The sequence below is a fragment of the Oncorhynchus mykiss genome, chromosome 8 (assembly GCF_013265735.2).
Source record: "Oncorhynchus mykiss isolate Arlee chromosome 8, USDA_OmykA_1.1, whole genome shotgun sequence".
Taxonomy (NCBI): domain Eukaryota; kingdom Metazoa; phylum Chordata; class Actinopteri; order Salmoniformes; family Salmonidae; genus Oncorhynchus; species Oncorhynchus mykiss.
In genome coordinates this window covers 20,825,231-20,841,756 of record NC_048572.1, presented here as the reverse complement: position 1 = coordinate 20,841,756, position 16,526 = coordinate 20,825,231, and the positions used below count along the sequence as shown (strand labels likewise).

Below are 16,526 nucleotides of genomic sequence, written 5' to 3'. Positions count from 1 at the left end.
TGGCCTGAGAGATGCTTGAGACGAGGTAGGCGAAGAGGAATCATTGGGCCACTATGATTGACTGACAGATCAAGTATTCACCTTCTCCGACCATTATTCCACAACAGGTAAACCACACTGATGATTGTCTGCCCTCAGTAGCTATTAAAGCCACTGTGGCCACAGCTTTCAGAGGGTCATGGAGATTTTTCTCATCTGCAGAGCATAGTAGACTGCATTGTCATAGCGAATAATTCCTTTCTCTTAATAGTTTGACTCATTACACCCATTACCTCATGCAGCTGTAGCCAGTGACCTGAGGGTGTGGATATCACTGCAATATGTTGTCTTGTCACCCTCAAAGCAGAGCAGCAACAATGTCATGTGTAGGCTTAAAGCATTTGCTATGAAGATGAAAATCTATCTTGCTTATATCACACATCCAGTGATCACTACAAAATCAAGGGTAAAGAATCACAGGGGTAAATCCATTAGACCACCAACAGTGTGATAGGTAGATAGGGTTGTTTAACACAGTTAACTAGGCTACAGAGGAACACCATATTAAACCAATCAATAGAAACTAATTGTGTACAGGGAAAGATGAAATTGAAAAGGAAAATCCATAAACTCGCACCTCAGTAAGCTCCTGTTCTTAATTGGGTAAAACAGCCGCTGGAGTATAGATATTGGCAACATAAACATGCTATCGAACAAAAATTCTGGCAAAAACCATTAGTAATGTGGCAGAGAAATTTGAATTGAAAGGTGTTACTTACACGCATCTTTAAAATGAGGTCCGGAAAGGACTATAATTGAAGAGGGAGTGTTCTGTTCAAACTCAGCGGACACATTTATTTGTTGGCTTGACCTTTTTATTCATTATTGGAAAAAGGCTCAAGGCAAACTAATGAAGACCTTCTGATAGGCAAATTGATTTTCTTCCCTCCATATGGAAGCAGTTAAGCCAAGCCATCAATCATTTGTTTAACAGGCTGGAGATCACAATTAAAGAGCAGAGGCCCAACTATTCAAATCTGTTGGCACGTAAGAGAGGTTTGTTGGAGGAATAGCCACAGCACAGCACTGTCTGCGAAGGTGATCCATTCTGCACTGTCAGATCGGATGGGATCGATCCAAAAGTCTCACTGCAAGGTCTTCCAAGAACACAAATGTGGTGTTTGAGTTTTGCTTCAGCGAACCCTCACATAAACTATATAGCCTAGGTCTTGCTCACATGGGCAACTTCTTCCACGCGCCATATAACATTCCTCGGGCACTATGACTGGCCGCTCTGCCATGTTCCACCTTTAGCTCTCCGGTGTAACGGTTTAGGTGCAGAGGTCAACCTGGAACAGCTGCTAGGGACCATTAATCATATGATTCTAGGGTTTGTTTAATATTGATGTGTCCAATCAGTGCCTCACACAGGGGATTGGCAAGTAATCAATAGGGTCCATGCTCTACAGCACATACTGTAGGTGTCAACATTGATTTGCCTGCTTGATGACCTCACTAGGCCGACATTATGACTCCCAAACAGAGGGGTTAATGCATGGATGTTGAGGATCTAGGATTGTACCTTAGCACTGGCGGTAACTATGGACATTAGAGAGTGAGCCAACATCCTGGTCTAACAGAAGAGACACAGTGCCATGGATCTTCCTTAACCACCTACATAGTTAAAAGTTTCAATTTGTAACCATTAGTGTGCAGTAGCTCAGTCCTTTTTCCTAGACTTCAGAACACAGTACTCTCATCTCCTTTTGGCTGCTTGTTTCCTCAGCCAGTCTTTGAGATTCCATCCACGAGGCTTTTGGTTCTCCTCTGTCCACGTGAGAGTGCTGCCAGCCTCCTGCTGTATACCTCTCTCCACTCTTTTATAGCAAGAATAAAAATTAAATGTTCATTCTGAGCATAAAAGGGTAGCAGGGTGGTGATGAAAAATAAAAATAGGCAGGTGCCTGCAGATGCTCGAGGGCTTCAATTACTGCCTTTATGGTGCCGCGGGTCAACAGGGGGCCTTTGGCACAGGCCTGGCTCAGGTCAGCCCAGTCCAGCTGAGTTTGAATGGGGCCAGGGCTTGACTCTGGGCCGGGCTGTGGTCTGACATGAGAAGGTGAGATTGTATGGGGTTAGGGGGACAGGAACGAAAGTAGAGCTTTTATAGATAAAGCAGGCACCTAGAGGGTTAGGGCCAGGCAGAGAGAGAACCTCATCGGAGCCCTGCCCTCTCTTCTATCTCTTCTCTCCTCTGTGCTACCTACCGCCCTTATTTACAAGTAGAAAATAAGAGGATGCTGGCTGAATTATTTAGTGTGTAGACTCTGCTTTCCTTTTCCAGTAAATTAAATGTGGTGTGTTGTGCCACGTACACTGCCAAAACCAACCTGGGCAGGGCCCATAAAGGTCCTTAAAAACACACAAAAAACACTATTCAATCTGAGACACAAAAGAATGGATACTGCGAAATAGAAGCAACTCTGTAAAGAGCCAACAGCTGGACAGCATGGGCCCGCTCTGTCAATAACACATTTGTTGTCCACTTGACTTTACAAAGAGCATCAATCCAAACCCCTAACAACATTCTCAGATGTAAGCGGTGTCGTCCAAAGCAACACTAAATGGCCCAGAGGCAGAACTGCCCATTGCTTGGCACACTGGATTTAAGACATAATTTCACAAAACGGGACCTCTCAAAATGAAACAGCCATAATTCAGATATGCCTGGTTACTTAAATCCCCAAAGATAAACAGTCTGGAAGAGGAAAAACGCTGTGAGCTTGTCCTTTACCATAATGGTGTTAAAAAAGGACAGGCCTAACAATAAACAGGGTTTAATGGTAGTAATCACATGGTGGCAGTCTGGCAGATAGAAGGGTTAGAGCTGCCCGGGTACTCCAGCCCCTTGTACTCTGCCTCTGCTCTAGTCTGTATTCAAGAGTATAGCTGACAGAGGGAAAAACCCAGCCTGTGGCCAAAAGCAGAGGATTGATGGCTCCTGGTTCAGCAGGGCCGATTGATCGCATTCACATTGGGCAAAGTTTGTCATCATAATAGGATTCAGGGCAGCAGTGGATGGGGTAGTGGAGAGTCTACCACACTGCCAGGCTGGAAGGACTAATCCGTTAACCACAGGTCCTTATTGAAATGCATTTCCTCATTTAGTGCTGCAAAATTAATGGTGAGTTGGATGATGTCTGAAAATAAAACATATAATGAATGAGTGGTACAGTCAGAGGAGTGCACTTTTTCAGCCAGTTTGTCTGTCTGGCAGCCCAATGCAATCTTCATGCAGACATACAGCAGTCAGTCAGACTGGTCTGCCCTCATGCATGGGAAGTGAGATATATGAAGGCTGCTGGAGAGATATATTCAATCAGGTGACATTTGTACCGTGAAAATGACTTTCTCTTCCATCTTCCATCTGTGCCCTGGCTTGACAGTATTGACCATCCTGTGAGCAATCCTCCGCCTCAAAAACAATTCCATTTTTAATCCCACTGACAGGCAGTGCATGAGAGGATATGCTCCTGGATTGACCTGCGGGTCAGTACTCCATCTATCTTTTCAGAAGTAATGTAAAATTAAATATATTTTTGTGAAATCCCAAACCTTTGTGCAAATTGAAAATAAATGATCTGTGTGATTGAGAATCTGAGTACCAGGCTGCCAGCTATGATACCCTAGAGGGGCTGAAGTCAGAGAGTTGTTGTCCTATAACTAGAGGTCGACCGATTAATCGGAATGGCCAATTAACTTGAAAATCAGCCCTAATTTTCATAACAATCGGAAATAGGTATTTTTAGACACATATTTGGCAAAAAAAAAAAAATGTAACACCTTTATTTAACTAGGCAAGTCAGTTAAGAACACATTCTTATTTTCAATGACGGCCCAGGAACGGTGGGTTAACTGACTTGTTCAGGGGAAGAACGACAGATTTTTACCTTGTCAGCCCGGGATTCAATCTTCAATCTAACCACCTGCCTTACATTGCACTCCACGAGGAGCCTGCCTGTTACGCGAATGCAGTAAGAAGCCAGGGTAAGTTGCTAGCTAGCATTAAACTTATCTTATAAAAAAACAATCAATCAATAATAATTACTAGTTAACTACACATGGTTGATGATATTACTAGTTTATCTAGCGTGTCCTGCGTCGCATATAATCGATGCGGTGCGCATTCGCGATAAAGGACTGTCGTTGCTCCAACGTGTACCTAACCATAAACATCAATGCCTTTTTTTAAATCAATACACAAGTATATATTTTTAAACCTGCATATTTAGTTAATATTGCCTGCTAACATTAATTTCTTTATACAGAGTCAGGGTATATGCAGCAGTTTAGGCCGCCTGGCTCGTTAAGAACTGTGTGAAGACTATTTCTTCCTAACAAAGACAGTCAACTTCACCAAAAGGGGGATGATTTAACAAAAGCGCATTTGCGAAAAAAGCACAATCGTTGCACGAATGTACCTAACCATAAACATCAATGCCTTTCTTAAAATCAATACACAGAAGTACATATTTTTAAACCTGCATATTTAGTTAAAAGAAATCCAGGTTAGCAGGCAATATTAACCAGGTGAAATTGTGTCACTTCTCTTGCGTTCATTGCACGCAGAGTCAGGGTATATGCAACAGTTTGGGCCGCCTGGCTCATTGCGAAGTAATTTGCCAGAATTTGATGTAATTATGACATAACATTGAAGGTTGTGCAATGTAACAGAACGGTTCATTCAAACAGCACTTTTGTGCGTTTGCCAGCAGCTCTTCGAAATGCTTCAAGCATTGCGCTGTTTATGACTTCAAGCCCATCAACTCCTGAGATTAGGCTGGTGTAACCGATGTGAAATGTCTAGCTAGTTAGCTGGGTGCGCGCTAATAGCGTTTCAAACGTCACTCGCTCTGAGACTTGGAGTGGTTGTTCCCCTTGCTCTGCATGGGTAACGCTGTTTCGTGGGTGGCTGTTGTTGATGTGTTCCTGGTTCGAGCCCAGGTAGGAGCGAGGAGAGGGACGGAAGCTATACTGTTACACTGGCAATACTAAAGTGACTATAAGAACATCCAATAGTCAAAGGTTAATGAAATACAAATCGTATAGAGAGAAATAGTCCTATAATTCCTATAGTAACTACAACCTAAAACTTCTTACCTGGGAATGTTGAAGACTCATGTTAAAAGGAACCACCAGCTTTCATATGTTCTCATGTTCCGAGCAAGGAACTTAAACGTTAGCTTTCTTACATGGCACATATTGCACTTTTACTTTCTTCTCCAACACTTTGTTAATGCATTATTTAAACCAAATTGAACGTTTCATTATTTATTTGAGGCTAAATTGATTTTATTGACATTAAGTTAAAATAAGGGTTTTTTTTAGTAAAAAAAACAAAAAAACGGCTACTTAAATCGGTATCGGCTTTTTTGGTCCTCCAATAATCGGTATCGGCGTTGAAAAATCATAACCGGTCGACCTCTACCTATAACACAGTATTATATCTAGCTCGTAATAATTAAATATAAAGCAATTTATTGTAGTCTAGTCTAGAGTCATTTAAAGCAGACTTGCTGTGAAGCAAAGACAATCGCACAGAATCCTAATCACACAGGCAGGAAGGCAGGTATGTTGACGAAAGGAAACAGGACACTAGAAGATTAATTGGAGCTGAATCTCATCACTGATCCTTAGCCCTGCCTCTCTAGGTGTGAGGGAAACAGAGTGGGGCCCTCCGAACAGGGGGAAATTAGAAAAGTAATTCATACTAACTGGTCATTGGACCCATAAATTATGGTTTACCTGAAGCAATATGAAAAAAATCTATCTCCTGGCCACAGGGTATACAAAGGGAAGATGCAAGAAAGCAAACATTATGAACTTCAGACTACAAATGAGCTTACCTAGAATTGAAGGTGTAGGCCTATATTGGCTTTTAAAAAAACAAATAAACATCCCAGCACTCAAGTGGATCCAACGGTATCACTCAATATGGCCTACAGCAGGGAAGAAGAAAAACCTGTGTCTGATATCAAGACTGCACCTGTATACTGTGAATAAAGATTATTTTCAAGAGGGCACTGAGTCAGTGTCGCAGTAGGTGTTTATTGGCATTCAATAAATGAAAGCTACTGTACGAAGAAACCTTTACCTCCAGACGTATGCCAGCTAGGAGACATCAATTTCCCTTTTAAAAAGCAATTAAGACTGAAGGTCAGGATGCCTCACACAGAGCCCATTCAAAAGGAAGGGCCCCGCAGAAAGTGGTTCCCAATACTTCCCCACTGGGATTGTTTGTCTCTCCCTTGGCGCTGATCAATTGGATTAGGCCTGTTCTACTTTACGTACCAGAGTCCAAGTGATTATTAGTGTGTGTCAGTCAGTCAGGTGGAGGGGGCTGGTGGCTTGGAGTTTGTCTGGAACTCTGAGACGTAGTAGTGTGTTGTGGAGCCACAGTGGCCCACCAGTCCTGGCCTCATTATCAATCAGTCCTTCAATCACTCAGAGGCATGGGATCACTGGGCTACTGGACTGGTGGTCAGCGACAGGACGGAGCGCCCGGGGCTCCTAAGGCCCGTGTTCACTGAAGTATAGAAACATATTGTACACACACGCACACACAAACACACACGCGGAGGGCGATGGGTTCACAGTATATGATTACCCTGAGTGACACAGTCCTCTGCACATAGTTCTAGAGTACAGACAGTGCGTGAGGGCCCCATAAAACCCCCCAAAAAGCATAATGGCTGCCAATACTGCCTTTTCGATAGCTTTTTCCTCTTAGAGAAAAATAGGCCTATATCCTAGCTCTAGGAAGGCTTGTTCCTGGGGCTAAGATATAAGATGACAAGATGATGATCAGGTAGCCTAACTCTCACTTATTATGAAACACAAAATAACTATTACTTTTTTTTGGTACTTTTTACCCCATTGCCCCAATTTTGTGATCTCCAATTGTAGTTACAGTCTTGTCCCATTGCTGCAACTCCAGTACGGACTTGGGAGAGGCGAAGGTCGAGAGCCACGCGTCCTCCGAAACACAACCCTGCCAAGCCACAATGCTTCTTAACACATTACTCGCTTAAAACGGAAGCCAGCAGCACCAATGTGTCGGAGGAAACACCGTACAGCTGGCGACCGAAGTCAGCATGCATGTGCTCAGCCAGCCACAAGGAGTCGCTAGGGCGCAATGGGACAAGGACATCCCGGCCGGCCAAACCATCCCCTAACCCAGACGACGCTGGCCAATTGTGCACTGCCTCATGGGTCTCCCAGTCGCGGTCAGCTGCAACCGGGTCTGTAGTGACGCCTTAGGCCTCCCGAGTGGCGCAGTGGTCTAACTACAATTACTATTGACTAGTTAGAGGACAAGCCTACATTCTTCCTCAGTAAGGCAACACCGCATAAAATAGCACTAGCATACAACTGCGATACTCAAGTGGCCACTAATATAGTATGCTCCTGTAAAGAGGCATCAGGCTTCATCAGTGTACAATAGACTTTATCCACCGACAAACACCACCGTGCCCCTCTGTGAGATGCAGCAGGATTGGCAGGCTGAAAGGGGCCGCTATTAAAGCCATTAGATATTTACACTGAGCACCTGGAATCCATTTAAAGAGGTAAATTAACAAAAGACAGGCTAGTAGCACAGTATAGAACAATAAGTTACAATTAGTTAATGACATAATGTACTGTAGGCCAGGCAGTTATCTGATTTAAAAGCTATTGAGGCAGTAGACAACGTAGTGAGGAAGTTATCAAAGTAAAAGTGAGGAATAGAGGCTACTAGTGGGTTTATCAGAATGTTCCATGGGTAGGTCAGGAAGGGGAATGCCATTTGGCTGTCGTCCATGGTTACAAAAAGCAATCCATTGTCTTGTGAGCAAAAATAACTCAACTGGATCTTAAGTGAAGTGGAAAGAGAGAGAGAGAGGACCGCATCTTCCTTCCTTTCTAGACAGCCAAGGTGACTCTAGACCTTTAACAAACCCACAGCTTCTAATCCTTGGCTGCTGAGCCGGCTGGCGCTGTCCTCTCCGCCTGCAGAGTGGCGGAAAGCCTGACAGGGTATTAACCATTTGTCCTTTAAGATACAGAATGCATACTGATAAAACAGGTCAACCCTACAGAGCTGCAGCCCAGGCAATCATTTGCATCTTATTTCCAAACGCCATGTTGAGAATGCTGTTCATTGACTACAGCTCAGTTATCATCACCATTGTCCCCACCAAAGTCAGAAAGACCAAGGAGCTGATCGTGTACTACAGGAAACGGAGGGGGGGGGGGGGGGGGGGGGGGGGTCCTTGGTTTCCAAATCACTAGACTTAAAATTGTATAAATACACAAGCACAGTTGTGAAAAATGCACGACAGCACCTCTTCCCCCTCAGGAGTTTGAAAAAGTGTCATGGGCCCTCAAATCCTCAAAAGGTTCTACAACTGTACCATTGAGAGCGTATAAACTGGCTGCATCACTGCTTGGTATGGCAAGAGCACCACCCTCGATCGCATGGCACTACAGAGGGTTGTGCGGACAGCCCAGTACATCACTGGGGCCGATCTCCCTGCCATCCAGGACCTCTGATATCAGGTGGAATAAAAATAAGGCACGAAAATCGCCAGACTCCAAACACCCAAGCCATAGACTATTTTCTCTGCTGCCGCACAGCAAGAGGTACCAGTGCATCAAGGATGACACCAACAGGCTCTTGAACGGCTTCTTTCCCCAAGAAAGATGTGTAAATATGGTATTACTGACTTTTTAAATATTTCCTGTATATAGTATGCTTACTTACACTTGGATATTTCCTATTCTTATTTCTCCAGAGAGCTGACGTTTTTTTCTAGTAATACTGTACATTGTTATTGATAATTGCATTGTTGGGTTTTGAGTTTGCAAGAAAGGCATTTCACTGACATGTGCACGTGACATTTAAAACTTGCCGGTAGCCTGGGGAAACATCAGGCAGCACACACAGAAAGAGGATGACATGTGAATCATCAACAATAGTATGCTGCGTGTGGTGCCTGTGTACTCTGTTGTAATTTGCCAATGGTTGCAACGGCAAAGATAAGCCTAAACGATTTACCCAGTAAGGGTCTTTGACAAAGAGGCTTTTTCCTATGGCAATGTTTTGTTTCTACCCTGTACCTGTGGATGTTTGTTAGATGGGATGTGTGTAGGCTACTACTGAACTACAGTAAAGACCGGGGATATAAACAGAGAATGTTAACCTCTAACCCTGTCAAATTGACTGGTAAAATCATGCGTACCTTGCAATGGCTGCCTGGTATTGTGATGCAATAATTTCCATAGTAATGTAGAATGTTCATTCAAATGATGTGGCTCATGCAATGGAATGTATTTTTTGTAATGTCAGTTGAGTTCAATCAACAAATCAGAGCACATATTGATGGGTACACTTCCTGCTTTGCTCCTCGCAATGGCCGCCAGTGAACCCATTATGCCATCATTGACTTGAATAGATCCGGTAAAGAGGTCAATGGAACACAGATGTTGGGGGATAGAAGGACGCAAGATTGGTGCACTTCAAAGCTGACCTAAAAATCTGGATATTCGTCAAATCCGTCATGATTGATGTATTGTAAAAGGCCCACAATGTGGTTACTAAAGTATATATTTGGAAGTTTTCACTGCATAACATTTATAAAGTTCTTCCTTTTCATGTTTAGGAGTTTCTGCTAAATGCTAACTCCTGATCGTATAAACTGGTAGCATAGCTAGCATAGAGAAATTAGTGGTGGTAGTCAATGTAATTTTTAACTGCAGTTAAAACGATGATGACGTGAACATAAACTCAGCAACAACAAAAAAGAAACGTCCCTTTTTCAGGACCCTGTCTTTCAAAGATAATTCGTAAAAATCTAAATAACTTCACACAGATCTTGATTGTAAAGGTTTTAAACACTGTTTCACATTCTTGTTCAAAAAACCATAAACAATGAATGAACATGAACCTGAGGAACGGTCGTTAAGACACTAACAGCTTACAGACGGTAGGCAATTAATGTCACAGTAATGATAACTTAGGACACTAAAGAGGGCTTTCTACTGACTCTGAAAAACACCAAAAGAAAGATGCCCAGGGTCCCTGCTCATCTGCATGAACTTGCCTTAGGCATGCTGCAAGGAGGCAGGTCTGCAGATGTGGCCAGGGCAATAAATTTCAGTGTCCATACTGTGAGACGCCTAAGACAGCGCTACAGGGAGACAGGACAGACAGCTGATCGTCCTCGCAGTGGCAGACCACGTGTAACAACACCTGCACAGGATCGGTACATCTGATCATCACACCTGCGGTACAGGTACAGGATGGCAACAACTGCCCAAGTTACACCAGGAACGCACAATCCCTCTATCAGTGCTCAGACTGTCCGCAATAGGCGCAGACAGGCTGGACTGAGGGCTTGCAGGCCTGTTGTAAGGCAGAAACAGCGTAGCCAGAAACAGCGTCGCCTATGGGCACAAACCCACCGTCGCTGGACCAGACAGGACTGGCAAAAAGTGCTCTTCACTGACGAGTTGCGGTTTTGTCTCACCAGGGGTGATGGTCAGATTCGCGTTTATCGTCGAAGGAATGAGCGTTACACCGAGGCCGGTACTCTGGAGCGGGGGCGATTTGGAGGTAGAGGGTCCGTCATGGTCTGGGGCGGTGTGTCACAGCATCATCGGACTGAGCTTGTTGTCATTGCAGGCAATCCCAACGCTGTGCATTACAGGGAAGATATCCTCCTCCCTCATGTGGGACCCTTTCTGCAGGCTCATCCTGATATGGCCCTCCAGCATGACAATGCCACCAGCCATACTGCTCGTTCTGTGCGTGATTTTCTGCAAGACAGGAATGTCAGTGTTCTGCCAAGGCCAGTGAAGAGCTCGGATCTCAATCCCGTTGAGCACGTCTGGGATCTGTTGGATCAGAGGGTGAGGGCTAAAGCCATTCCCCCCTGAAATACCTGGGAACTTGCAGGTGCCTTGGTGGAAGAGTGGAGTAACATCTCACAGCAAGAACTGGCTAATCTTGTGCAGTCCATGAGGAGGAGATGCACTGCAGTACTTAATGCAGCTGGTGGCCACACCAGATACTGACTGTTACTTTTGATTTTGACCCCCCCCCCCCTTTGTTCAGAAACACATTATTCAATTTCTGTTAGTCACATGTCTGTGGAACTTGTTCAGTTTATGTCTCAGTTGTTGAATCTTATGTTCATACAAATGTTTACACATGTTAAGATTGCTGAAAATAAACGCAGTTGACAGTGAGAGGACATATCTTTTTTTGCTAAGTTTATAAGCATTATATTGCGATTTTTACCTCAACATAGTGTGAAATACACATAACCAATAGCCTAAATATAGGCACATTTTACTGGGGGGGCAACGAGAAGATTCGGGATCTTAACCCCATGGCGTCTTTCCCCCACACGTTTCCATGCATTTCCATTGTTTGGGTCGAGTTCCATTGACCTCTAACACATCTATTGGGATGCCTGTTCTAATCATTCAATTTTATGGTTCATCTACCATCTCTGATATACCCATACAGAGAAAGATGGCAAACGCGGTTCCTTTTTCTAATTTGTACAATAATTTACATTGGAACCTTGAAAGCAGGACAGGCAGGTGGTTGTGCAAGGGAACTAGGCCCATCTCAACTACAAAACTACTTTCAAAAGAATGGGAATATATTTCTCTACAATTACAAATAAAAATAACCCAGCTTGTCTAAAACAAACCACACAAAACATCACTGCTGGTTATTTGGTTGAGCAATGTTTCCATAGCAGGCCTAAATCAGCATATCCCTACCCCTATACAAACGATCAGATAAATGATGCGATTCTAAGCCCGATGCTGGGACCTGAGCCGAGGACTCAGTCTCACAGGCAGCTTTGCACCCATAAACATGACAAATGTTGATTGACTGCTGAAAAATTTGCCACCACTGCAGTTTCCTCTAAATCACCTTATGCCTCCTGAATAAATTTGATCTCTTCGAGATGTGTATTTTGTCAGCAGAAGGGCTGTATCAACTCAGCAGAGGGGCTGTATCAACTATCAAAGTAAGCTGATAGTCGACATGAGGAGAAGCCAAAACCAAATGCACAGAAGCCAGAGAAATGTCATGCTGAAGTAGGGCTGGACGGTGTACCATATTTTACGATATACTGGTGGTGATGCATGGACCATTTTGGATTTTATCTTTACCTGCTCTTTTTGGGGGAGTGGGGTGTACCCACCTTTTTCTCCCCAAATTCTATCTTGTCTCATCGCTGCAACTCCCCAATGGGTTAGGGAGGCAACGGACGAGTCATGCGTCCTCTGAAACATGACCCGCCAAACCGCGCTTCTTAACACCAGCCCGCTTAAACCTGGAAGCCAGCCGCACCAATGTGTCAGAGGAAACACCATTAAATTGTCAACCGATGTCAGCCTGCAGGCACCCAGCACGCCACAAGGAGTCGCTAGAGAGCGACGAGCCAAGTAAAGCACCCCCGGCAAAACCCTCCCCTAATCTGGAAGATTAGCATTTTCATAAGATCGAACCCGGGTCTGTAATGATGCCTCTAACACTGCGATGCAGTATCTTAGACTGCTGTGCCACTCGGAAGGCCCTGATCTGTACCTTCTATAACGGTATTTAAATGTTTGATTTGTTAAATGTCATAGGCCGTGTGTAGAATTCATTTTTATAGTTAATTCACTACTTGAGTCATCTCTCTCTTGGATTGATTTGCACTTTTCGCACTAAAAGTACGTTCATCTCTAGGAAACAGAACGCGTATCCTTTCTGAGCGTTATGACGGCTGCGTGGTCCCATGGTGTTAATACTTGCATACTATTGTTTATACAGATGACCGTGGTACCTTCAAGCGTTTGGAAATTGCTCCCAAGGATGAACAGACTTGTGGAGGTCTACAATTATTTGTATAATATATATATCACCCAATCCAACCCTATGCTGGAGTGACAAATCAGCCAAGTTTCTTACAAGTGGTGAGTTGTTCTGCATTCAAAATATTTTTGGGTAAAGTATGGTGATGTACAAAAACAGACATTTGCCCACTGAATTGGAGTGATTCTGACCCCTTCACTACTCATACATTATTTACACTATCATTCAAAGTATGGGAGTTAGGGGTGGGGGGGGATTAATACATTAGAGTATCGCAATATTATTTTTGACTATATTTGATTGATTATATGACCTATTTTTGCTGGGAACTTAGCTAGCACTTGTCGGCTGTACCTGCGTCAAAACTGTTGTTTTTCTCCTCCTATAGCTTGACATCAATCTTCTCTTAAATAGTGAGCCAACATGTTTTCAGCACTTTCATAACTGAATAAAACTTGCATTCTTATGGCTCTCTTGTCCCTGTACTGCAGACATATAATATAGTGAGCAATATATTTGGAACAACAAACAGCAATATATTTTTTATGTTACAGTCTTATTCTAAAATAGACAAAAACAAATTAAAAATCCACAGCAATCGTCACACAATACTCCATAATGACAAAGCGAAAACCCTTTTTTATTTTAGCATAATGTAATAAACAGAAATATCTTATTTACATAAGTATTCAGACCCTTTACTATGAGACTCAAAATTGAGCTCAGGTGCATCCTGTTTCCATTCATCTTCTTTGAGCTGTTTCTACAACTTTATTGGATTCCACCTGTGGTAAATCCAATTGATTGGACATGATTTGGAAAGGCACACACCGGTCTATACAAGGTCCCACAGTTGACATTGCATGTCAGAGCAAAAACCAAGCCATGAGGTCGAAAGATTCTGAGAAGGGTACCAACAAATGTGTGCAGCATTGAAGGTCCCCAAGAACACAGTGACCTCCATAATTCTTAAATGGAATTAGTTTGAAACCACCAAGACTCTTCCTAGAGCTGGTCGCCCAGACAAACTGAGCAATCGGAGGAGAAGGGCCTTAGTCAGGGAGATGACCAAGAGCCCAATGGTCACTCTGACATAGCTCTAGAGTTCCTCTGTGGAAATGGGGGAACTTCCAGAAAGTACTGAGTAAAGGGTCTGAATACTTATGAAAATGTTATAATTTTTTTTTTTTTATATATATAAATTTGCTAACATTTCTAAAACCTCTTTTTGCTTTGTCATTATGGGGTATTGTATGTAGATTGATGAGGAAAAATAACAATTTAATCAATTTCAGAATACGACTGTAACGTAACAAAATGTGGAAAAGGTCAAGGGATATGAATACTTTCCGAAGGCACATGATATTGAATTGCAATAGATATCGTATCGGCACCTAAGTATCGTGATAATATCGTATTGTGAGGTCCCTGGCAATACACGGTCCTAATGGGAGTGTCTCTGAAATGGTTGGCTCATTCATTGTTTAAAAACAGGTCTGTCAGGAGGATAAAGGTTCACACACATTGCACTGAATGTGGATCTAACGTTCGTCTGCTGATTGTGTTTTAGGGACCACACACTGTTGATTTTTCAAGTAAAATCAGTGCACACTGTTCGCAAATTCAGAGGTGCTAAGTAGTCTGGGCCAGCAAACATTACTGGTGTGTCTGAGCCCTTAGACCTGCTTGCCCCATCTCACCAGATATAAAGGTAGTGTGATTTATGTCTCCTACTACATTGTAGTGTCTGTATCCTGACATTGCACAACCATTGGCAAATAACTAGGCCTAACTTATGTACAATACAATAGACTGTTCGTTTCCACAAATCTCAGTTGTTAGACTCACCGAGCTAGGTTACATTTTACTTCATAGTGTTGATATTGTGTAATACCATAAGTGTAATAAGCAATGCACAAGCCTGCTTATTGTTACACTGTCCTTAGGGTTAGGGACACTGCTGTGAGTATAGTCTAATAGTGTACCACTTAATTAGGGTACACCACAGGCATTATATACTTAGAAAAAATTAAATGGCTAAGCATATATTTTGAAACAATACATTGCCCTGAGCTACACAGTACACTGTAAAAGTGTTGTCCCAAATTATATAAAATGAAGGAATACACAGGATGTACTCTGGTCAATCTGGTGAGAATGAAAAGCATGATATTGAGAACATATCAATACAGGATGGATTTCTACAGTGCATCTGGATACAAAGTAAATTCATTAGTTCAAAGTTTCAGTTGACAACATTATGCCTGTGCTGTGTACAGACTAGAGTCGTAAAACTGTATTAATGTGTGTTGTGTACAAGGAACTTACCGATTAGGCTACACAGTATAGCAAAAGCAGGCAGTATTGGAAGCGAAACTAGCTAACCACACACACCAAATGTTGCCATTCTGGTTGTCTTTATATATTTTTATTGTTTTTTTTATCACTCACCTCTTTAATTTTTGCTCGTCTCTCTTTGGTTTCCGGATCGGAGGGCTCGTGCCCTGTTGCTCCGGGTGGCCGAACATATTCAATGACTGGCAGGTTATTGTAATCTTTCCCACCTTTACCTTCCTTCAAAACTTTGTCCTTCTCGTCTTGTATATCTTGCTTTATCTCGTCTGGTCGTTTCTGGAGTGTGTCTTTTGCTTCAACCAAAGCCTTTTCGTGGTCCTTTCTAATCTTGGTTAATATCTTTTCTTCGGTCCCAACTGCAACGTTTGAATCACTATCCGTACCTGTTCGCGTGTTGGTTTCTACCGCAGACGAGTGGAAGAAAACTCCGCTCAGTAGCTTCGATGAATCCGGCAGGAAAAAAATTGCCCCGAAACAAAGCGTAATAAAAGCGCTAAAAACTAATAGCAAAATGAATTTCTCTGTCAATCTAAAGGAGGTCGGGCTGGCAGACTTCCTACTCGGGGTAGCTGTAAAAGGCAATAGAGTTGCTACTGGCATTTTCCTTGTCGTTCAAGACAAAACAAATGAATGAAATTCTAAAATCGGCACAGTCTTAGATTCCGTGCAACAATATTAGTTATCAATTTCCCATACGTATATCAGAAATTAATCATTTAGTATTCTGTAAAAGTTACACTATTGAGCAGTGTCCTGCTGTTTCAACTGCCCATGCTGAAACACATCTGCAAACTCTTCGCCAAGCTCAGGACAGAACGGAAAGAATGGCAGCTATGCGCTATTGACAGCCCTAATTGTCCAATGGCTTTTCTCTGCGCGTACATTTAGCAATTGTGGGCGTGTTTTCCGGATCCGAAGGTGACACACTTGTTTTAATGTCTTGTACAAACGGAATTGTTCACTCACAAATAAAGACACATGTAGTGATCAAAACGATAAAATAAAGTGGTAATATAAAACGTTTCTAGATGTATGTCTTCCGTCAGTCAGTAGAGCTTTGACATTCCACATCGTCTCTTGCATTTATTATGTGCCTTTGCGGGATTTGTCACTAGATACCACAGCCACAAAATAATAAACCCCGCCTATTTCTACAATTTCTCTCAATTCTGATTTTAAACTTAACCTTAACCACAGTGTTAACCTTATGCCTAACCCTAACCTTAAAATATATATATTTTTAAATATAGCCAATTTTGACTTTGTGGCT

At 42.7% G+C, this 16,526-nt stretch overlaps 1 protein-coding gene across 1 annotated transcript in view; it reads right to left on the bottom strand.

Moving 5' to 3' along the window:
• The window catches only part of LOC110529582 (mannosyl-oligosaccharide 1,2-alpha-mannosidase IA), a 166,845-nt gene extending 150,602 nt beyond the window's left edge, over nt 1–16,243 (bottom strand). The window contains exon 1 of the mRNA XM_021611921.2: nt 15,353–16,243. Coding sequence (XP_021467596.1) covers nt 15,353–15,856 — 504 coding nt within the window. The 5' untranslated portion in view covers nt 15,857–16,243. The remainder of the gene's footprint in view (nt 1–15,352) is intronic.
• Between the last annotated feature and the right edge of the window lie 283 nt (nt 16,244–16,526).